We start from the raw sequence: 24,103 nt of genomic DNA on the forward strand, positions 1-24,103 counted from the left end.
CTGTGCGTATCCAATACATTCATTTGGATCTTTGCAGTTACCAGTACTTTCACTAAAAAGTATTACAGCAGCTACACAGCAAATTGAGCCTAGACAAATGGATTCCCTTGGTTAACAAGTTCAAAAAATATCAGAGAAAGAACTAGTTTCAGGGAGATTAAAAAAAAATTTCTTCATCAGGATGCTAAATAAATCCAGCAAAATCCTGTATTATACACACCCCAGGCACAAGCCAGGATCAACCAATATCTCTCTGGCATTAGCACAATTGCCCTGGTTTATAGCAGCCAAGGGAGATCTTATAAATGTGCCTTCTCCTCAGAGCCCAAAGATTTGTGTGGACAGTTGTTTCCTGATCTGACCAGCTTGGGCAAATTGGCTCCCTTTAAACATCCTGCTAATTGTCCCAAGCCACCTGGTTGTTGTTTTTTTCCACTAACCTTGGTTAAAACACCTTAGCAGGAGACAAATATACCCACTACAGAAGTGGATCAGACTGTGCAGCCCGTGTATCCCTTGTGCCCTTGTGTGCTCCATGTTAAGTGGCCCACATTTCACATGCTTAAAGCTTCTGTCTAGTAATCCAAGGCAAAACCAACAAAAACTCACTGCAAACTGAAGGCAGCTGGATTGCAGAAGCCAGCAAGGCAAGCCACTGAAAGCAGAAGTAAAAGCCAGTCACACACTGCATGGAGTGGGTGGGCTCTGAGCTGGGCTCTCTTGGGCCTTTCCAACCAGCTGCCTTCAGCTCCAGCTCCACCCACACGACCCACACCTTCCCCTTATCCCCCCACAGCTGATCTTCACTTTTCAGCCTTCTGTGGGCCTCCAATACACATTTGTCCATGGGACGAGCTTTATACTGGAAAAGGAGCTACTGTAGAAGCACCTTTCCTCCTTTTCCTCCTCCATGGGTATAGTGTGCAGAGCTGAGTCTGAAGTCCCTGATGCAAGCATTCCTTTCAGTCCCATAATAACTGCTGCCTGGGAAAATGTCTAACGTCTAATCCTGCCGAGGAAAGCTGTTGCAAACTGTTAGGATGACTGCTCACCAGTGACCTAAAGTCAAGTCCCTCTGAGTCCCCTCGATATTTCAGCTTTGCTGCATGAGAAGTGAGGAAGATGATGCATTTTCCACAGGTTTCTTTCCCCTGAGGCGAGCCTCATTGCTGACCAAGTGAACCTAATAGCACACATCAGGAGCCACCACTGAGTGACACTGTTTGGGATTACAGCATAGAAATCAATGGGGAGTTCAAATTGTACAGGTCTGAGGTGATCTTCAGACACAGCCCTCAGAAAGGCGAAACCTGACCCTACAGGCCTATGTTCAGACTTGTGATCTCCTGCTCCTGAGGGTGTCCATCTGAAGGTCAGTCATACAGCAGACACTTTCCTATCCTGATCAGGCATGTTTAAATGTGAACTTGAACTGAACTGAGGTCTCTGACTCCAGGGTATAGTTTTCCCTGTATCTCCTTCTGAACAGGGCATTGCCATCTGTGGGGTCTTCCCAGAAAACCCCTTGGAAGATGAGCAGTAACAGCTTTTAGGGCTGGAGAGTTAGACAGGAGGAGGGCTGCCCAGTTTTACAGCTGGTGACCAACTCTTTATCAGAGTATGCCTTATTTCAGATAAAGCTCCTAATAGAAAGACCCAGACTGCATCCCCATCTCTCCAACTCCAGATGTGCAAAAAGGAGGGATTAAGGCTGAGCTGCTGCAGTTAAGAAAGAAGAATCTATTCAGACATCTTCAAAGCTTAGGGTAAACTTGGCTATGGGACTTGGCTGGGACTCAGCTTTTAGGATTCACAACATTTGAAGTGTTTTGCTGCCAGTCTGTTTCTGTTCTCTTAGCACTTAGATCCCTGATCACATTTAACGTACTTCATATGTAATGCTCTTCATGCACATTTCCTTCTGAATGTAGTACTCGTTTAAATCTTTAAACCCATTTCCACTACTTCTCTCTTTAACAAATGAACAAACATAAAGAGAGCTGGGGATACTGGGGATTTCATGCAGTTTTCTTCTGGAATGTGCAGTACAAGGGGGATATTCCACATCATTCAGAGGAGTACAGTTTTGTGTGAGACTGAAATGTACTTACAGCGTGGTGCAATGGGCAGTCTGACCCATGGGGCTAACATCTTGGAACTGAGCCCAAGCTGCCCTCCCAGTCCCCCTTCCCCTCTCCACGCAGCAGCTGCATCCAGCTCTAGGTCACGATTTCTGACTAGTATCACCTGATGGACATGATCTGCCTGTGCCACCTCTCCTCCTGTTATAGCTTTGTACCATCTCTGCAACAGCTGCGGCATGAGCAAGTAAAAGGAACTACTGCATGTCACTTCATCTGCTTCTAGCATGATTTTCACAGAGGAAAACAAGAAGAGTAAACACTCTGTGACCAGCCCATTCCTTTCAAAGTTGGCAAGTTCCTCCTGGAGCATCAGCTAACTATGTGGTACAGATATGGGCTCTTTTCCCCATTCCCAATAATGGTGGGCTTGGGAAGAAAGGGACAGCTAGAGAACTTGAGATGTGGGTGGCACTGGGGTGAACAGGGCTGGAGGCAGCAATGACAGTGGTGGGAGGCTGAGCGGCATAAAGCAAGAGCTGATGGGGAAGAAAGAGCCCCCTTCCATGTTAACCTGGGATCAGAAACAAAGAAATAGAGCAGAAAAGACTCTGATTTTTCTGTACCACCTACCTCAAGCGGTCAGAGGCACATATCTGACCTTATGCCAGCTCTCTCCCTCACCAATCGCTCCCTGTGGCCTCCTCAGGCTTGATTTGTGTAAAAGAAAGGTGGACAAAGCTTTGTTAGCAGCACACCATCACAAATCCAACACTGTTTTGTGACACAGCAGCTCACATTGCCTTTGGAGCACTCCAGTAAATGAGGTATTTACCTCCTGGTCACTCATTGGCAGGAAATTGCTGATCCAGCACTACAAGTTGCTGTCAAAAATCACGCCAACAAAAACAGAGAAGTAAAGCAGTTGGTTGAAAATAGAAGTAAGCCCAAGCGAGCCAGTGGGGCTGTATGCAAGCCTCCACCACCACAATGGGACCACACAGAGGCCAGGTGCTACACAAACCCTTCTGTCTGGCCATAAAGCACAGGGCTTCTCAGCCTGAGGTAGGTTTTTCTGCTGCAAATCTCTGAATTTGTCTCTTTCTAAGCAGCAGATGGACATTTCCTTGGCCAGAAACTTGCAGCTCTAATTGGCTAAGTGCTTAATTCCTTTCTTTACAGGTTTGCAGCAGTTGCAATGACGGCAAGTGGATCGAGTATTTTCTGCCCGCTGAGGGACAGGCAGGTGAAGGGTCTGGCTCTCAATTCTCCTGGCCTGTCATTTTTATCAGGCCGTGTCCTCCCCCTAGGTCATTACGGGATAAGAAAGGCATTTTACTGTATTTTCTCAACCTCTTGGTTGTCCATCATTCCACCGGCAGTCTGCAGCAGGGAGGGAGAGGAGATAAAGCTGGGGGGAGGGCTGGCTCAGCCCACCGGGGCCTCTGCGGGAAGAAAAGCAAGCGAAGGTGGGCTGCTTCCAAGGGGGGTGTTAGAAGGTCAGTAAGGGGGTGATGACAGGGCTGAGAGCCTGGGGAAAACAGAGCTGCAGGGTTTACACAGAAACCAAGGGAGGAGGCTGTGGGCAACCAACTGCTGTGCTTGTCTTGAAAGCGAAGGGGGTGGGGAAACGTCTAAGAGAGGAAAAAGAGTCTCCCTTGGGCTGGCGTGAGAGGGGCAGAGGCCGCCTCTGGGGCATTGGGGGTGTTAGGAATACAGCTGGCAACAGATGCGCCCCTAGAAGGAATCCTCAGGGCCTCGTCAACATGCAGAGCCAGAGCTCTGGATAGCAGCACTGACAAAAGCCTCAGCTCCAAGGGAAAGTCACAGGCCAGCGTTTGGCACAGGGATGAGTGGACTAAGGCTTGCTGCAGCCGGCAGGGCAGGCGCTCGGCAGCCAAAGAGGGTACTGCAGGGTGTGGAGCTTGGCAACCCTACCGCTCCGGGCCTGGCCACGTGTGCCAGGCCTGGCCGCTGGCAACCTCACTCGTGGGGGTATAAAAATAAACACTTCAGCCTGTTGGGCTGTCTTCCTTGTAAAAATAAATACGGCATGACTGCCAGCTCCAGGAGCTGGGGGCACACGCACTCCCTGGGGGCCTCTGCAGCAGTGTGTGTTTGGTTGGGAACACGGCTGGCTCCTCGCAGCCCCGTCATGAGGTGCCCATCCCTTGTGGCTGCACTGACCCCACGCCCCGTGCTGCGTCCTGGGGGCCTGGCAGCCCCAACCTCACCGCTCGAGTGGCATTTCCTGCTGATCCGCAGCAAGAAAAGAGCACGCAACCCAAACTGCAGGAGCGGGGACAGCAGCTCACCCCAAGAGGGTGAGAGAAAGCAGCTCTCAATTGCAGCCGAGCTCCACGGCTAGCTCCCATTCCCCCTTTTTGCCCCGGCGTGGAGCAGCGGGGACCCCTGGCGGCCTGCACCGGTGCTTGCGAGATCGTGCCCGGGGAGTAGAAGCTTTTACAGTAACGGTTCGGAGAAACTGGAAGGGGTTGCTCGGAGAGCTGGTGGGTGCTCCCCGTCCCTGGAGACACCCAGGGTCAGGCAGGACGGGGCTCTAAGCAACCTGATCGAGCTGTGGGAAGTTGGACTGCAGGGGAGTTGGACCGAACGGCCTTTAAGGGATCCCTTCCAACTCAGATTGTCCTGTGATTTTAAATTCTACAGTGAGAAATCAGAATGGCACTGGCAGGTTGTGGAAAGGATGGAAAAGAAGCAGCAGGCAATTCAGTTAAGGCAAAGGCACTTCAGGGAGGTGTAACCGTCCAGACAGACGCATAACCCCGTGCTGCCAAGCGCCTTAACAGCCCTGCAAAAAGGGCTCTGAGTGTGAATGCGAGTCAAAACGAATGCGCGCTGGCGTGCACGGCAACGGGAACAAACACAACCCCACTCTGTGTAACTGATGCTTAAAGTCATACGCGCTTTACCGGGAGATCACCACCCCGTCCAGAAAGCAAAACAGCACTGCTTCAGCCCCACGGCCACCGAGACAACCATCGTCTCCTCTCGGCTTTCAGCAGACCCCAGCCAGCGCCGGTCTCCGGCCCGCCCCGCAGCGCAGAGCGCACCGCTGTCCCTCGTCCCGCCCCGCCCGCCGTCCCCGCGCCCGCTGGGAGCTGTAGTCCGGGAACTCCTCGGCCCGGCGTGCCCCGCCGCGAGCGGAGCGGCTCGGCATGGCGCTGCGCGGCTGCGTGCGAGCCGGGCGCGGGGCTCTGCGCAGCGCGGGGCCGCCCGCCCCCCGGGGCTGCGCCGTGGGCCGGGTGAGCTGCGGGGGCCCGGTCCGGCGGCTCGTCCCGGGAAGGGCTCCGGGGGCCGCGGTGCGGGGTGGGTTACGGGGCGAGCAAATGGCGGCGCGGCGGTGACCGTGCCCCTCCGCTCGCCTTGCAGCCGCCGGCCTTCGGCTTCCTCTTCGACATCGACGGAGTGCTGGTGCGGGGCAGCCAGGTGGTGCCCGCGGCCCGAGAGGCCTTCCGGAGGCTGTCGGACGCGAGTGGACGGCCGCGGGTGCCCGTCGTCTTCCTGACCAACGCCGGCAACTGCCTGCGGGAGGCCAAGGCCCGAGAGCTATCCCAGGCGCTGGGGCTGCAGGTGAGCGGCGTGCTCGGGTGCCTGGGGCCTCCGGCTTGGGGCAGTCCCTATGGGGAGACCAAGTCCCGGCGGAGCGTGGAGAGCGGGAGATAATCGTGCTGCCTCCGCTCTGCCCGCAGGTGTATCCCGAGCAGGTGATCCTGTCCCACAGCCCGCTGCGGCTCTTCAGCCAGTTCCACCTGAAGAGCATGCTGGTGGCCGGGCAGGGGCCCGTGGAGGAGAACGCCCGCAAGTATCCTTTGCTGTGCTCAACTAATGGCACTCTGCTCATCCTTGTTAAATGCACGGTCAGCTGGTAAGAGGTGCAAGGGAACAACAGCCACTGCTGTCGTCCTATGGGGAAGCTCACACGTAGGTGCTTGCTGTTGACCTCAGTCACCTCCCAGCCTTACCTAGGTCAGTGTTTTGTTTCTAGTGCCGATTCCCTCTCTGAGCTGCGTTGCTCCTCCTGCTGGCAGCACAGCCCTGAATCTTTGGGCCTTTTTCACTTCTGAGACAAAATTCTGCTTTTTTGCAGTGTGTTCACAGCAAAATGTGTCACCCAGACACTCCCACTGGTAAGGTTTTCTCCAGCTATCTCAGAGCACTTGAAGCAGCTGAAATATTAGAACAAGATCATCACAGTACAGAGACAATCCCAAGTGCTCATTGACCTGCTGCAGGCATGGCAGGCCTGACACCGCCCTTATCTGCGAGGAGGTTAAGATCCACCTGCAGCATCTACTCACCATTTCAGCCCATCAGCTTCATCACTAAGCACCGCAGGCACCGTTTGCATTACCTCATTCCCTGTGCGTTTGAAGCTATGTCACCTCCAATGGTGGGAAGAAGAACCTTGTCCAAACTTGCTGCTGCTCACTTAGCTTCTCTGAAGGGGTGGATTTGGGTCACAGTTCTTTCTGTGAAGCCTTGAACAGCTTCTTGGAGTTAGCTTAATAGGTCCAATGGAGAACAAAGCAGGAAAAGGGAACAGTCAGAACAGCAGTCTCTGCCCTTCTGCATGTGTGTGTGCACATGGTCACACCTTGCGCTTAACCTTTGGCTGCACTTGGTATGAAACATCTGCCTGCGCATTTCCTCAAGGCAAACAGGATGAGCTAATGGCAAGGCATTTTGCAGGTGAATGTAACTCAGCATTCCCTTACGTGTTTTAACAGCATGCACCATTTACTTTTCACCAGCTACACTGACCAGAGCTTCCCTGGTTCTGCTCGTAGCCAAGAAGCCTGACCCAGACTGCCCCAGTAGTAGCACCCAGGCCTTAAAGGGCTCCTGAAGCACATCCATTCTGTCCTGGAACCACCTCTGCTCTTTGCCTGCTTCTAAAGGTTCATGATCACAAAGGAAATCAACTTGGCCTGCTTTTTTTGTTTGTTTTGTTTGCTTGTTCGTTTCCTTTTTGGTAAATTTCAGAGCCACCTTCAGGTTGAAGCATGATATACAGTTTGACTGAAAGCCAAAATGTGATGCGTTGCCAAGTTAATGTAACTGCTCTGCTACTAGGACCTATATTTCCTAATCCTTTAGATGCCTTTGCTAGTGACTTCAGAAAACAAAACCAAACGAGAAAGAGTCTTTGTGTCTTTCCTTGATGAGTTGAAATAGCCTGGGGTTTAAGCATGTGGTCACCATAGAGGCGCTGCGGAAGGCGTTTCCCCTGTTAGACATGGTGGATCAGAGCCGGAGGCCGAAGGAGTTGGTAATTTCCTGACACATGGGTAGAATGGACGGCCTGGTGTTGCCTACAGCATACAGCATGGGGGCAGAGGCTGGCTGCTAGTGGCCCTCTTTAGTGTGAGCCCAGGGTTGGCACTGAGCAGCCAGCATGTCTCTGTTCTTCCAGTGTTGGCTCCTTCTGGAAGGACAGCAGCTTTTCTCCCTGCTTTTCCATGTTGATGTTTCACTGCTTGACCTTGCAGTAACTGGTTGGCATCTCTGGACCCAAGAGCTGGAAACGCAAGATCTGTAAAATCCAAGCTGGGATGAGGAAGTGGGGGGAAATCTTTCTTGGGATTCAAGGTGGCCTTGTCCCAGCTCTTTATGGGATCGCGCTTCTAGTTTTGTTTTGGAGATGACATTAGATTCTGCATTGCTAACCTAGCTTTTTTTTTCTGGCAGCCTCCTCCAAGCACTGGCTTCCCCACTATAGAAGGTAAGCAACGGCCTTTGTTTATGTAAGAACAGCAAGCAGAAATAGCAGTAAGGCAAGCCAGCTGGGATGGGAGCTAATGACGTGCTGTCAACTCATCGGTATCCCCAGGCAGCTTATGCAGGAGGTACAGCCAGGAGGCAGCATAACATGAAGCACAAGCTGGTAAAAGCAAAATCAGCTTTTCTGTGCATGGTGCTCCAGCATCTGAAAGCAGTGGTGAATTTGGTACAGCATTACTCAGGCTGGAGCTATGCTACCAGCTGTATTCTGTAGGTAGCTGTAGTATTAGCCAGGGCATTCTAATCTGGAATAGGGTGTGCTTTTGGTCATGGGTGGCTTTTGGCATTGTGTCCTATACATGGATACCATAAGTTTCCAAGCATTTCTTGAAATCTTCCAGGGGTGGTTTTGTTTGGTGAGCCAGTGAGGTGGGAGACAAGCCTGCAACTTATTATTGACGTGCTCTTGAGCAATGGGAACCCGGGGGCAGAGCCAGAAGGTATACCATACCCCCATCTGCCTGTCCTTGCCTGCAACATGGATCTCCTATGGATGGCTGAAGCCAAGATGCCGAGGTAAAAAGCACTTGTATTAATTTTAGTATAATTCACACAGCACTCCTGCAGATGATTCTTTCTGACACAGTACATTTTTTAGTGTTAGACTCTTGACTGTGATATAATTAGCAGTAGAAGCATGAAAACTGCATGAGAAACTGAGATTATATCTTAAGAAGCCAAAGCCAGATCATGGCTTGTGTAGGAATATGTGGGTAAATACACAGTGTCCAAACCAGGCAGTACCAGGAACCCCTCATTGAGGAGTGTTTGTTGCACAAGTAGTGAGGCTGGGGATACTGATGGCCTCCTTTCTGGAGCAGGTTTGGCCACGGCACTTTCCTTCTCTGCTTGGAGAACATCTACAAGAAGGTGACAGGCCGGGAACTGAAGTATGAGGCCTTGATTGGCAAACCCAGCACGGTGACCTACCGCTATGCTGCGTACCTGATAAAAGAACAGGCTGAGAAACACGGCTGGAAGGCACCCATCCGACGCCTGTATGCAATTGGGTATGAGAATATCTGTATGGGTTTCTTTTTTGCTTTCTTAGAAATTTGCATAATGCTTTAAGTGTGGTTACTTTGTTCTTACTGGAGATTTCTAAACTGAAAACTGACATCCCCATGGCATCCATGCAGCCTCACATCGTACAGCAGAGGATGTTAGCTTTTTGCACCCTACATTTACAGTAATTTAAGGGCTGCTGACAGACTAGCAAAGCTGTTACAGTAGGATGTAGAGTTCACGTAGCGTGAGTGGCTTAAAGAAAGATAAAATACCCAGATGTAGTACCATTAGCCCAGTTGAGCCAAACACTTCAGGGTTGTAGGGAATACACGTCCATAATGGCTGAAACTGCTGTGGGTGCTTTGGACATCCCAGTTTCCTTTTCAAAAAAGGATACATGTGAAGCACGTGGCTATCACCACATGCTGGATACACCAGTAAATGGGGTAACTGGCCTAATCCAGAGGGATTTCCTTGATGATAGCAGACATCTTTGACCCGTTCCTCCCTTGGTGCTCCCCAAATCCCAGTCTACCAGAACTGGAAATTGATGTTTGGGTTGTTTTTTCATTTCTGTTTCATACTGTGACCTTATCCAGGGACAATCCTATGTCTGATGTCTATGGGGCAAACCTCTACAACAACTACCTCAAGTCAGCTCAACAGAACCAGGTCCAGGCCGGGGTGAAGAGGATCCCACAGGCAGCCAATCCCCAAACTGAGGACCACGTTGCAGTGGAGAGCTGTGAGTCAATTCTGGTCTGCACTGGGGTCTACCGCCACAATGCAGATGTTTCCAGGAAGCCAGAAGAATGCAACACAGAGACTGTGTTCCACGGCCACCGAGACTTCTGCTTTGACCCCAGCCTCGTGGAGGCATCTTACATAGTGCAGGATGTGAATGAAGCTGTACAACTTGCTTTTGAGAAGGAGAATTGGAGTTAGGGTTGCCTAAAGAACTGCTGTCACAGCAGAGGGGAAGAATGGGGAGAGACCTGGGTTGATATAATCTAGTCAGCACTAAGGAGATCTCTCCATTTCAGCACTAAAAGCCCCTTTTACTAATAATCTTCCACAATCCTGCCAGCAGGCTTTTAATTGTGAACTTTTTTTTTTTGTGAATTTCTGTGATCACAATTTGAACCATAGTAGAAACGGGACATAAGGGAAAGGCTTGTCCCAGTAATCTCAGTTTTCTTCAGCCACCAGAGCCCTTTCTTGTGCATGAGGATCAGGCAAGCAATCTTTGAGGATGAAGCTCTTCCCTGTGCAAGGAGCCACCATTGACCAGTGTACCATTCATACACTGTACTGTTTGTCCAGTATGCAACAAGAGCACACCAGAAACTGTGCTACAGTGGCCCTCTGCCAAGGGAAGGCTTTAAGTCTTAGCATTCTCCTTATAAAGTGCCTATGGACTTTAACAAATTCTGCTCACTTGGGAATTTGTCACTGCATTGCTGTCAGCCTGAAACAAAGTCCCCTCTTTGCAGCTCTCCAGCAGAGATGGAGGGCCAGGGCCCCTCAAAGGATGCAGCAGTAGCCAGAACAACTTGCTGCAGGGCCTCATGGGAAGTGATTATTCCCTCCCCCCTCTTTAGCATTCTGTGAACGCGTCTGCCTTTTAGCATCCTTCCTAGGGAGCCATCAGCCTGTTCTCAATAGCAGGAGAAACCACTGCAGAGTCTGCATTTCCAGAGGTGTCTTTGACCAGAGCTCAGTGTCACAGCAGGAAGGTGTGGTGCTCACTGTGACCCCAGCTGATGCAAGGGATATCACCCTGCTCCTGCTGACACAGCTTCCAAAGAAGGGGCACTGAGGGCAAAAGCCAGCCAACAGAAGTCACAGCCCTGCCTTTTTCTTACTTTGCATGCAGTGACTGACAGATGAGATTGTCAAGCCTGCATATATGTCCCTCAGTTTCTTTTATTCACTTTCCACATTTGGTTTGCAACTCAGGAATACCCCATATGGTCTGATCCCTGTTCCCTGCTCTTCCTGTAGCATACAAAGAGTCTCCTTAACATGAATTAGCATGTGAGACTTCCCTGTCCAGGAACATTTCCATATCCCTAATGACACGCACCTTCTGCCTATGTTTTCCTAGCTTGGGCTACCTGGAGCAAATCGTCTATCTCCTTAGACAACCCAAAGAAGTTAAGCAAGCACTGTTTGGGGAACTCCACGTGAATGATTGAATTAGCAAGCAGTGTTGTAATTCCAGAGGAGCACTGTGATTTTAGAAGTATAGGTTAGTTTGCATTTGCAATGGAAAGCATTTGGAACCAGCACAGCAGAGTTGGTGCTCCTAGTCATGCCCAGCCTGCACCACACAGAGATCAGAAATAGGTCTGCTCTGTCCCCACTTCAATCCTTCCTGCTTTGCCAGGCAGCTTCATACACATGGTACGAGCAAGATGTTCACTGTTGTCTTAATTAAAATCTCAGCATCCGTGTGCCCTGACAGTCTGTTTCAGCACCTTTGCATCCTCTTGATACTGATGTACCTTCCTAGGAAGGTCACACTGCAGAGCAGCTTCTCTTCTTCTTTTGTTGAGCTCTGTGTCTCAGTGGGTCTGGGTATGCAGTCAAAGACCAAGCAAAGAGGTCCTCCTTTGCTTTTTTTCTCCAGGCTTTGTTTTCTGAAAAGGAGCAAGAAAAATACTCCTCTGGGTGAATTTACCCTGTTGTGAAGTTAGTAACAGTAAGGAATCTCTTCCTCTTAGTAGAAGGTGGGATTCTTTTTCTTATCAGGACAAGAATCATTTGGTTGCTTCTGAGAGCAGCTGTAATGTGTGGAACACTCTTTGATTTGAATCCTTTGTCTTTCACTGGAAGGATAAAAACAAAAAGCAAAAGACCATTTCATCTACTTGCACAAAACAAGGACTCATCTGCAGTTCCCAGAAGGACAAATAGAGGGAAGGACTTTGCATCTAACATAAGTTTTCCAAGCTTTCAGAGCATCTCCAGAGTTACAAGCACACTATGGATTCAGGGTGCAAGGCCTGATACTAGAGGCCCAACTCCCATTCATTAACTAACTCCAGCATCCCTCAGCTGGAATTTCCACAGGTGACAGTGAGTGCAGGAAGAAGAATGCTCCCTTCCCTGGCAATCTTTGCACAAACCTTAAGAGAGCTGGTTGCTGGTAGTAACTCCTGGCCATATCCTCTAGTTGGTAGATAGATACTTATCCACAGAAATACTTGTGTCTGTCCATTTGCTATGGCCTGTGGTAGAGCTCTTTCTTATTTGTTAAGGCCAGTGCTGCTGAACTGGCATCCCCTGAGGAATGTAGCATTACTGAAACAGGTGTCCCAGGTGGAATCTGGTACAGTGGCTGTGCTTCTGATGCCAGCTGTGGAAGGAAAATCCACAGGAATTCTGAGAAATGACAGGCAGTTTTTAATTTCTTATCAGCACACATGGCACATCTCAGCCAGAAGCAAAGCAGGCATCAAGAGGAAGGAAATGAGGCCCTGTCCAGCAAAGGAACAGGTTTGCACTTGCACAGAGCGAGCAGGCATCTCCATCTTTAGAATAGCAGCAATGGAGAAGTGACTGATGGGAATCAGCTTTGGATTCCAAATTAGCTTTTAGCTCCAGATTTTTTTTGAACCATGTTAGTGTTAAAACAGTGCTCTGGGAGTCTTTAAAGAGCGTAGGAGGAACTTCAGCAATAAGGAATTCAAGAAATGCATCACTTGAGAGTTGAAATTGAACAGAGGGGAGAAGTCTAGAAAAATCTCATAGCAGGCTCCTCGCTTATCAGCATCTCCTCCATGGACATCTGTTATTGCTAGAATTCAGTGAAATCCTTTCTCCTTGGAATTGCAGTTCCCTGGAACGAGCTTTAGGCATGGCTGAAACATATCCTTTCCTGTATCTCATGTATTACATTTCAGGTGCCACATTTCTCTGGTTTGGAGTAAGCATACTTCTGCACAAATGACTGGACCAAGCAAGGACAGAGGAATTCACTTGTTCTTCTGATCTCTTAATAGTTATATGGTGCACTACCTTCTGCAACAGACATGATGAAGACCTGATCCTAACAGCTCCATCTGCCACACACACAAAGGTTTTAGGCAAAATCTAGAGGAAGTACACTGTGAATTTAGGCAACTGAGAATAGCAAGGGGGAACTGAAGGAGCGACTAACCTAGTTTTGGATCTGAAGCAGAGAACTTTTATGTCATGCAGTAACATGGTGGTCAGAGAGGACAATTCTTTTATTCCACAGTACAAATACAACCACTAGCCTGGCATTCAGGGAATCATATTACACTACTGTACCCTTTCTTCCTGTCATAATCCTGCTGTGTCTTTCTACCCTTCTGTCTCCCACACCATAAATGGGTAATGTTTTGAATTATGTCATGTACACTGTATTGGGGTGATTATGCATGGTACAGAGAAATCACAAGATGTGTTAGTTTTAGCATTCAAATCAAGTTTAACCCAGATTCAGAGCTGCTCCTTTGGACTAGCACATTTAAAAATAATAAAAGAGGTTTTCTTCAAAATGTGTTTTAGCATGCTGTATGTACATTTTGTAAGTGTTGTCCTGCCCTCTTTCATACCTTCACCCTAGAAGATTATCAGGACCAAATTCTGTCTTCTGTTCCGCTCATCAAATCAATCTCAGATTTTCTTGAGGGAGCTACCCTGCAAGATAACTCTCTGGCAATTATTTTAATTGGACCAAACTGTAATTCCCTGTAAGCTCTAAGTTCAGCACAGTCAGATGGGACTATGAATGGTAACTTTGACTATTCCCACTCTGTAAAGTGGGAGAGGGAGGAGAGGGGAAATCACTAAATGATGTCCTGACTGCCACTTTGCAGTCAATTTTGGGATGCCACATGTATAAAGGTGCTTTCAGAGCTGGCAATTAGTTGCGTCCTGACCTAACCAACCATTTGTAATTATTATTTCTACTGAGTGTGGAAACAACAAATTAGATATCACCTACTCAGTCTGCAATTGTGGATGAAGAAGCCTAAGGTTGTGTGAAAGCCATCTTGACCGTTAGAAGCTTTCTTGGCACTATGTTAAACCCTTTGCAATCATCTAAGAAACTCATCCTGTTTGGCGAGGACAGCGTAGCAGTCATGCTCTTTCACCTTCTGAAGACAGCAAGTGTGTGGTGATAGAATGAGGGGAAATGGCCACAAACTGAAGTATAGGAAGTTCTGCAAAAATGTGCGTGGGAACTTCTTCCCAGTGCAGTGACAGAGCAGTGGCACAGCTGCACAGAGAGGTGGTGGAGTCTCCTTCTGTTCAAGACCCGCCTGGACGCCTACCTGTGCAACCTGGGCTAGGGAGCTGCTTTGGCAGGGGGTTGGACTCAGTGATCTCTAGAGGTCCCTTCCAACCCTTACAGTTCTGTGATTCTGTGTTAGCTTTCCATCAGTATCAGTCTCTAAGTCTGCTGACTGCAGCACATGGAAAATGAAAGATCCTACTAGGTGAAAACTACCTGCTTTAATGGTTTAGAAACTGCCATCATGCAATAATAGTTCACTCGTATTGTTCTGATAAAATATTTCACCAAAAATTCTTTACAAGTTCACAGGAAGCACGTTAAATCACAAGATGCACAGTCCAAACAACTTCTTGACATTAAAAGGAACTAATAGTCCCTTTAGAAAAAACAGATTTGGATGGACAGAAGGATTCCTGTTCTCAGGAAAAAAAAGGAATTGAGCTGTGTCCCACACAGTAGAGAAATGACCTGTAAGACTTCAAATAAATAAAAATAATAGAAAGCATGGACCAACCCCCTTAGTTTATCCAGTACTGTGGTAATCAGAGCACTCACTAAAGGTAGGGCAGATCAAGGTTTAATTAGACAGAGACCTGAACCCAAATAACCTAAATGAATGCTCATCATCACTGTACTATTATTAAAACAAAGGGGCTGCCCAGAGCAAAGGCATCCTTGAAGGAGGCAGTTTGAGCTGGAAGCCCTTAACCAACATAAGGGAGCAAGGTTAGACATTGGCATCACAAAACACTGAAGGAACAACTTAATCAGGAGGAGCTGATGGCCCTAAGATCTCTCACTCGTTCCTCAAGGTCAGTTCCAACACACATTGTGTACTAAGAAAGATGAATTAAGCACAAAATACTAAGAGTATTTATCTCAAACTCTCTTCACTCCCCAAGCCAATAACTATAATAATGCTAAAAAAAAAAGCCTTCACATTTTCTACTGGTATCAAAAGCTTTTTGAACTGAAATGCAATTAAAAGTAATAAATGGCTACACCTTTATACCTTTTTGAAGAGTATCTGTATTCCCCACATCATAATACTGGATCAGCACTTCAGTTACAAAGACTCAGCAGCTGGGGCTGAAGAGTCCTTTGAATATTGGTGCTGGCCAGGTGAACTCGCTCTGCGCTTACCTCTAACTCCAATCCCAAACGTCTGAATGGATTAAATAAATGCAGTACAAAGCCTGTGCTAGAGAATCCCAGAACCTTCCTTTCCCACACAAAAGGCATTTTAAGCACAGTTACAGCAGATTATGCTCAAACTCACTGAAATCAGCTTTGCCTCTTTCCCTCCCACTGCTGCCAGTTTCTGACAGCTTACTGCAGGGCATGATTAGGGTTTTAGCTTCTGGTCTTCCTTGCAAGCATGTATTTGTCCCTGTCCCCCTCAACCTTTCTCCTCCTAAGCAATTGAGTCATTATTTTGTTTATTCTTGTGTTCTGCTCTCAAGAAATTCTCATCTTTCCCCCACCAGGGTTATTTCTGAGGGCACACTACTTCCATCAGCTAGAAACAGGAGCATTTTTCATATTCACAACTATTTCACAGAACTGTGTTGTCTGCTGCTTGCCTTTCAATGTGTATACACACATACACCTGTGTATTTACATAAACTTATAAAGAAACCATAAAGATAGCTTTGGAGCTGCTGCAAAGAAGAAGCTATTTATAGTTTGGGTTTTTAATGTTTTAACAGTAATAGTTAGGCATGCAAGGGTTGAACAATTATGTTAAAGAACTAGATCACACGGGAAGCATCAGCTTGTCATTTCTCATCCCAGAGCATGCTACAAAAAGCTCTTCAGTGCTTTCTCAAGTAGAAGACATTTTCCCCTTCGCTCCCATTTTAAGATACAGGCACCATTTCTTCTTCCTTCCACACAAGGAAAGCTATTTCCTTATCCTCACCCATTTGTTTGGGTTTCACTTGCCCTACTGAAACCCACATGCCCAGCACCACCTGCCACCCACCCTTCCTTGCTGCAGGAATCCCTTGCCACCTGCCTACCTTGAATGCAAGAGCCTCCTCAGTCCAACAGGGATCCCTTGGTCTCAGGAGGAGCACAAAGATCCCCTGTCCCTGCTCACACAGCTCCAAGCCTAACAGACCCACATTCCCTAAGAGGCTGAGGCAAAGCCCCTTTACTGATGCTAACCCAGGTGGGTCCACTTAGCACCCAGCTGCCTCCCATCCTGCTGCCCTGGGCCGAGCTCACCCATCAACCCTGTGCTGATAACATAAGGCAGCCCATTTCCCCACATGGGTAGCCTAGCTGTGTGGGCCTCCAAGGAGACCACTCATCTCTCCCAAAGCCCTCAGCAGACACCATTCTGTCAAGAAACACTGCCTGTCAGCCATGGTCTCAGGACACAAGGCTTTCATCTGCAGACAAATCTGCATACCTTGAAGGGCTGAGAGCAGAACCACGGGAGCGTATCTGGCACAGGAAGGAGAGGCAGGTCTGCTCTCTGCTGTCTTCTTGCATCTCAAAAGACTGCTCAGCTGTGAGTGGTGCCGTGCTGTTCTGTCACTCAGTAGCAAGCAGGTTTCCTATGCCACCTGTGGTGGGCCTGCTCCCAGCACTGCAGATGGAAGAGTGTGTCCTGTGTCACTACAGAGGTGGCAGTGCCACTAAGGCCCTGAATTGTGACAAGGATGGCCCATGGGGAAGGGCAGAACCAGAGCTAGAAGTGTGATACCCAGCCAAGAGCTATGGCCTGGCCTACATACAGCACAGGTGTTATGTCCATGCTGCACTGGGACGATTCTTCTTGTCCTCCAACACTTTGAACATTTGCATTTCATATGATCTGCAGTCACTGACCTTCTAAAAAGGGAGGGGTTTTATCTTTCAGTAGAAATGTGGAATCAGAGAGAAAGGCACTTAAACAGCATGTCAGTGCACACGTGCGTGTTCTCATCTCACCCTATGCACCATCACAAGGTGAGTTAGAGGAATGCAATACACACAAGTAGTGTGGATGCAAGGAAAGATCTTGGCAAGGGCATACAAGCATGGGAAACAGAGAGAGCAGCAGGAAACATGGGTCCTCATCCCATCGGCAGGACAGAAAACAGTTTGGGAGACCATGGGAAGGGCTGTGGGCCGTACCACCTCCACACTCTTCTCCCCAAGCCATTAGACTGAAGCCTGCAGAGCTTCCAGTTATCTTAGGGCCTGAAGTTCTGCCCCTTCTGTCGTTCCCCAGTACTGAGTCCCATGTACCGAGGAGCATACACTCACAGGAGTCAAACAATTTGGGATCATTCTCAGAAGGTGCCCTGGGGAGCAAGGGGCTGGAGACACAGAACACTTGGCTATTTGGGGACAAGGTGTGCCATGTGTGGTGGTGCTGAGGCAGCTCCAGCCAGCCATGCTAATTCTGAGTGCTTTCAGTTGGAACTTGAGGGCTATTCACATCCATTTGAATAGAATCACAGAATCATTAAGGTTGGAAAAGACCTCTAAGGTCATCTGGTCCAACTGCCAGCCCATCCCCACTGTGCCCACTGACCCTCTGGGCCACATCTGCACAGTGCAGACTTCAGTTCCTCCAGTGACAGTGACTCCATCACCTCTGCTGACAGCCTGTTCCAATGCAGAATAACTCTTTCCGAGAAGAAATTTTTCCTTATATCCAACCTGAAGCAACTGTCCCAGCAAGGCAGGCTGGGCAGAGCCCTTGCAACTCAGCATAGCTGAGATCAGGAATTCTGCCTGGTATAAGATGAGCCACAAGTCAGCGCTCGGCTTCAGGCTATGCCCGGGTTGCAGCCCTTCCCTCGGTCAGCCCGGGGGGGCCGGGGGAAACCAGCGCCACCGAAGCCCCACCGCTTCTGTGCGCCCGGTGCTGGGGCTGCGCCATAAGGGTGGGCGGGCGACGACCCCCCCGAGGCTCCGTTCCCGAGCTAGACCGCTGGGGGGTCCCTTCCCCCCGTCCCCTCCTGCCGCCCCCGCGCACAGCCGCTCTCGGCTCGCCCACCCCCAGCCCACCCACCGCCGCTGCGCTGCAGCTCGGCGCCGCCCCCGGGCCCCTCGCCGCGCCCCGCCGCCTCTCGGGCTCTTTCTCGGCGCCGCTGTCGGTGTCGGTGCGGCGGCACGGGGGGCGGGGGCGGGCCGGGGGCGGGTCGGGGGCCGCGGCGAGGCCGTCGGGCCCGGCGCGCCGGCTCGGAGGCCGGGGAGGACCATGCACCGCGCTGCCTCCAACCAGCGCTCGGTCTCCTCCTCCTCGGGTTCCTTCCAGCCGCCGCCGCCGCCGCCGCCGCCACCGCCGCACGCCGCCGACCGGCAGCCGCTCTTCCCGGGGAGCTCCAGCAGCGGCGGCAGCCGGCGGGGCTCGGGATCGAGCTCGGGCTCGGCGCGGGCCCGCCGCCCCCGCAGCCCCCGCAGTAGCCCCGAGGAGGAGGAGGAAGAGGAGGAGGAAGAGGAGGAGGAGGAAGAGGACAGCATCAGCATCAGCAAGCCGCTGGTGCCGCCGCCCGCCGCCCCGCCGCCCGCCGCCGCCTCGCCGCTCCCGAGCAGCAGCAGCAGCAGCAGCGGGTGCGGCGGCGGCGGGGGGCTGAGCCCGAGCCGCGGGATGACGGCGGCGGAGCTGTACGGGGCGGCGGCGGCGGGCGGCGGAGCGGCGGGCGGCGGGGCGGCGGCTGGGGCGCTGCTGCTGGGGCCCGGCGGGGCGGCGGGCGGCCGGCGCTGGGGCTTCCAGGCGCTGTCCCTGGTGCTGCTGCTGGGGCAGGGCGCGCTGCTGGACCTCTACCTGATCGCCGTCACCGACCTGTACTGGTGCAGCTGGATCGCCACCGACCTGGTGCTGGCGGCCGGCTGGGGCATCTTCTTCTGCCGCAACAGCCGGGCGCGCCGCCGCGAGCGGCCCCCGCCGCCCCCCGGGCCGCCGCCGCCGCACCCGCTGCTGCTGCACGGCCCCCCCGGCGGGCGCGGGGCCGGAGGACGCGGGGCTGGCGGCCCACCCCGCGGCGGCGACTTCGCCTACGCGCACCTGGCCTGGCTCATCTATTCCATCGCCTTCACGCCCAAAGCGGCGCTCATCCTGGGCACCTCCATCCTGGAGCTGATCGAGCTGCGCCTGCCGCTGGGCACCACCGGCTTCCGCATCACCCTGGCGCTCTCCGCCCCGCTGCTCTACTGCCTGCTGCGGGCCATCGGCGCCGAGGGCTCCGGGCAACTGCTCCTGCCCCCGCAGCCTCCGCCGCAGCACCGAGCCGCCGCCGCCTTCCTCGCCACCTGCCTCGACCTCCTCGACAGCTTCTCCCTGCTGGAGCTGGTGCTGCAGCCCAGCCGTCCCGCACCGCTGCCCGCCCCACTGCGCTACCTCCTCATCGCCGTCTACTTCCTTTGCTTGGCCTCGCCAGTGCTGTGGCTCTACGAGCTCAGCGCTGCCCGCCCGCCCGGAGCTGCCCGCCTTGCCCTCCACCTGCTGCTGCCCGCCGGGCTGCTGGACGCACCGCTGCTGGCGCTCCGCTGCCTCCTGCTCCTGCGCTACCAGCAGCCGCTCTCCCTCTTCATGCTGAAGAACCTCTTCTTCCTGGCTTGCCGTGGCCTTGAGGCCCTGGAGACCTGCTGCGTCCTGCACCCCACTGCCACCCTGCCGCCCTCCAAGTACGGCTCTGCTGCCGGGCCCCCTGCCACCGCCCCGCTGGGCCACGGGCTGTCCGACGTCGACGTGGGCCCCCATGGTTACGTCAATGCGCTGGCCGTCACCGCTCAGGGCTGAGCCCGCCGAGCCCCACCAGTCTTCTCTGCTCAGGTTCCCTCTGCCGTGGCCAAGCGTGGGAAGGGATGTGGCCGCCCTGCCAGACTCCTGCTGCCCTCCCTGTCCTATAGACAATCCTGTCAGCAGAAGCTTGACACAAACCCCACTACCTGCAGGAGCCCATGGCAGATATTTCACCCCTGGACAAACACACCTACTCCTCACCACGGGTCCTCTTCCACACTGCCTGGAAGTGTGGTCCTCTTCCACTCTTTCCCCTCCACTCCTCACTGAGACTCTGTGTTGCTTTGTGACCATCAAGATTTGGTTTTCTTTTCTTCCCCTGACCAACAGGGACCAGATACTCCCCACTCCTTCAGGAACTCCTGTTGACCAGCGATGAGATGAGAGAGGGGCCTGAGCAGCAGAGATGTGCCTTCCAGGTGCGTGCAGGGCAGGAACAAGCACGCTTGGGTTCCACCGGTCCCATAACGTCAACCCCGCGTCCCAGCAGCGCTGGGGAGGTTGGGGAGCAGCAGCTGGGGAGCGCCTGGAAGCATGCCAGCCATCTGCTCATTTCAAGCCTTGAAGCCCACTTTCTCCGAGCTGTAAATGTCTACCTCTGTGCTTCAACCTTTGGCATCTTAACGTTAACTTCGCATGCTAAAGAAACAAGTGAATCCAAAACGGACATGGTCCGGGGGTTTGCTCCCACCGAGACACTGACTTCTGGTGAGAACAGGGTTTAGGCAGCCTCCTGCTGGCTTCAGGCAGCAGCGCCCGCTTGATGGGGCGCTCATTTCTCTGTGAATATGCATGTTTGTGGGATCAGTGTTGGTTTACCTTTATGCAGCGTAGGGACTCCCTTCGTGTGGGGTGGGAGGGCTGGAATGGTTCTCCCACCCCGAACCTCTTTTCCCACATCCGTTCGAGAAAGCGGCAGGGCAGCTCCCACATGGCAGCAGGGGACCGGGTGCTGCCTGGGGCCTGTGCTGGCTCAGCACAGAGCAAGGTGCTCCAGCACCCTGCCCTCCAGCTGTGTGTGGCTAAGGGTGGTGGGGGAAGCGGTTAGCTGTACTTATCGTCTCATAGAGACACAATTATCCTTTGGTTTTAAGCTCCATGCATGTGTGGGGTGGGTTGAGGATTGCTCTTCAGCCTGGCTCCAGCCGCTCTCAAAACCGGCTGCGCCGAAGCGGGAACACAGAGGCCGTGCTTGGAAGAAGACCTCTGCCTCTCACAGGCATCAGTTTTGCTCCCTGGCCAAGGCTGCTGTCACTGGCTTCCTGTCCAGAGCCTTTTTTCCAGCTGTCCTGAAAGGAAGGGGCACAGGAGCCCACCACCTCCTCCGCAGAGCCAGCAGCAGGACGCAGGCACGGCCCAGTCCTTCATGCACCCACTTCCTCCAGGGCTGCGGCCTCCAGCCCTTCACACAGCAGGGCCCGCTCCAGCAGACGTGTTTACAGCAGTGCCAACTTCCAGCTGCCCCCCCCCACAGAAGTGCGTGCCCTCGGCACACGAACAACGGGACAAGTGCTGCCCTGCTCTGAGCTGGGAGGGGAGACCCGCTGCTCTCCCCCTGCCAAACACAGCCAGCACAGACTCGGCTTAACTTTTCCCACCAGTGCTTTATTTTTTAACCTGAGATCTCAGGTGGGCACTTGTGTGAATTTTGGCCAGTGGCCTTCTCTTCAGTTAATTCCTTTATGTCTGGACAATCTTGGTGCTGTGAGTGACCGTGATTGTAAAACTAAGTACTGTGAACTTTTCCTATGTGATGTGAGCTGTGTCTAGGGGATGCTAATGTCCTTGCCAAAGGGGTGCAGGCACAGGTCTGTTGGGGTTGTGCAGATTCTGGTTTCCTTGCACCTGCTTTCCCAGATAGTTAAAGCTCAAAGAATTGTGGTACTGTTTAGCGAGAAGGAAAAGATACTTGCACCTAGGAGTATGCTATGCTTCATCCAATTGTGAATAATATGTGCCAAAAATACAGTGAAGGAAGAAAAAGCTATTCGTCCCCAGCTCTGTTTTGCTGCTCCTCTGGTGTTGTTCACAACAGCAACAAAGCGAGTAGAACATCCCTAATACACCAGAAGAATCACAGCAGTATTACTACTACTGAGTCTCACTTATTCAGTACCCCCTCACAGCTGATCTTTCAATAGTGAGTGCCTTTTTCCATCTAAGACATTAGTGAGAAAATGGCATATCGGAAACATAAGCAGCCATGGCATATCCAAACCTTTGACTACATTGAAATTATAATTCAGATGTGTCCCCTTATGCAATAATTGCCTGAGACAGATAACACTACAAAATGATGATACCGTTGCATCACATTCCTCTGCAGACAAAGTGATTCTTCGTAGCCCTGTTATTTATGGGGTATTAGAAAACATGCTGTTCAGGATGTATAAAGCTTTTGTAGCAGCTGACTGTACAGAAGCCCCCATGCAACTAACAGGGCAGTGCTACCCTGCAATTACTACAGAGAAACAATTAAAGCTCTGCAGTGTCTCATTCATAAGCCTGCCTCACCTTTTAAACTCCCTTCACTTTGTTAATTGAGCTCTCATGTCCATTTAGACCCCTTCTGCTGCACAACAGATTCATCTGCAGAAGAAAGGGACAGTGGTGCTGTCCGAGAATAAACAATACCTCACCCAACACACCTTGCACACCTACTGCTATCGTGTGCCCAACATTAATCACTGGTCCAGGTCGGTAACGCTCTGCTATATCAAGTTGTGCCATATGAAAACATAAATCCCTTGGGGTCCTGTTACAGGGCTTGCAGCAAAGCTCAGCTATTTAGCATTTTGTTGCTCTTTCAGAATGGGAAAATGAAGTGAGATGTGAGGCCTGTGGCCAGTGGACACTTGGCATCCCCTTGGCATTAATCAGAAGCTGTATTTTTTAAAAAGCAAGATTGTTAAAATAAAATTAGAAACTTGTGACTGATTTTGTTCTCCTTTGAGTCTTGCTGAGCTCTTCAGTTTTGTGTTCAGGGACCAACAGATGCATTAGTGTTACTTGCTCTCCTCATGTTGAGTTGCTAAAATAGTGTCTGGATTTTTCCCCTCAAACAAACTTCTTGTAAGTGGAAGCGAATTCTAAAAGCTGCAACACCAAGGGGACTACTTGAGAAGGGAATAATGAAGACATAAAAAATCCAGATGACACTTCTGAGCTTCCTACTTAAATGATTCACAGAAGTGCATCTTGAAAAGAGCTCATGGGAAAAAAAAAAAACATCCCATATCATTTAAATGCTAATTACTGTAAGATAAAAGAAGTTTTAAGAACTGGGATCAGCAAGACGGCAATTATTCATGTAATCTGAGAAATGAGTTCTCATTGGAGAAACTCTGAGCTCACAGCTACCACTTGCTTAGCTCCCAATGGATTAGGTCCTGTGCAGACAGGACATGAAGGTAGCACCAACTTTCATAGAATAAGAAAGGTTGGAAGAGACCTCTAGGATCACCTGGTCCAACCATCAGCCCATCACCACCATGTCCACTACACCACGTCCCTCAGTGCCACACCCACGTGGTTCTTGACCACTTCCTGGGCTGCCTGTTTCAATGCCTCACCGCTTCCTCTGAGAAGAAATGTTTCCTGATATCCAACCTGAACCTCCCTTGATGCAACTTGAGGCCCTTACCTCTCACCCTATCACTGTTACCGGGGAGAAGTGGCTGACCACCTTGCCACAACCTCCTTTCAGGGAGCTGTAGAGTGATAATGTCTGAAGTTTGGTTGTGTGCAGCACTCGGGTGTTCCTGAGCATTTTGCTGCAGGGACAGCCAGCTTTCTTGATGGCTCTCTTCACTGTCCAGGCCCCACACAAAAATGACAAGCATTCAACTTGTGTAACACCCATTTGGAAGGTATGTGCTCTTCCCACACATGTGAAGGCCCCCACCTGTATCCATCAGTGCCCTGTGGGCATGTTTTGGTGCTTGCCAGCTGGTCCAGTCTCAATTTTGCCAGAAGAAATCCTTATCTACCTTATCCTAGGCAGAATTGAGGACACACGAGTATTTAAGTAAATATATCCAAAAGCATTCTTGTTTTTAATTTAAAGAACAAGTCATAAACAAAAGTATAAAATATACATAATAAAACATGAGCTGCAACTCAAAAAAGCAGATTATCTTCTGAGATATCAGACATTTAAAAAGCCTTAATAAAATGATCTCAACATTTCTT

The 24,103-nt window shown here is 51.0% G+C and overlaps 2 protein-coding genes across 2 annotated transcripts; both read left to right on the top strand.

Moving 5' to 3' along the window:
• Positions 1-5,260: 5,260 nt before the first annotated feature.
• Positions 5,261-11,358, top strand: HDHD5 (haloacid dehalogenase like hydrolase domain containing 5). The gene is made up of 8 exons (XM_065740883.1): positions 5,261-5,347; positions 5,475-5,675; positions 5,795-5,907; positions 7,281-7,374; positions 7,794-7,827; positions 8,228-8,402; positions 8,708-8,896; positions 9,494-11,358. The coding sequence occupies exons 1-8, from the start codon at positions 5,261-5,263 to the stop codon at positions 9,837-9,839; spliced, it is 1,239 nt and encodes a 412-aa protein (XP_065596955.1). The 3' UTR covers positions 9,840-11,358.
• Positions 11,359-17,908: 6,550 nt separating this feature from the next.
• TMEM121B (transmembrane protein 121B) lies at positions 17,909-19,909 on the top strand. Its single transcript, XM_065740884.1, has one exon. The coding sequence runs from the start codon at positions 17,909-17,911 to the stop codon at positions 19,907-19,909; it is 2,001 nt and encodes a 666-aa protein (XP_065596956.1).
• Positions 19,910-24,103: the final 4,194 nt, after the last annotated feature.

Source organism: Cyrtonyx montezumae, unplaced genomic scaffold (assembly GCF_038088225.1).
Source record: "Cyrtonyx montezumae isolate F1298 unplaced genomic scaffold, pur_monq_1.0 scaffold_3, whole genome shotgun sequence".
Lineage (NCBI taxonomy): Eukaryota > Metazoa > Chordata > Aves > Galliformes > Odontophoridae > Cyrtonyx > Cyrtonyx montezumae.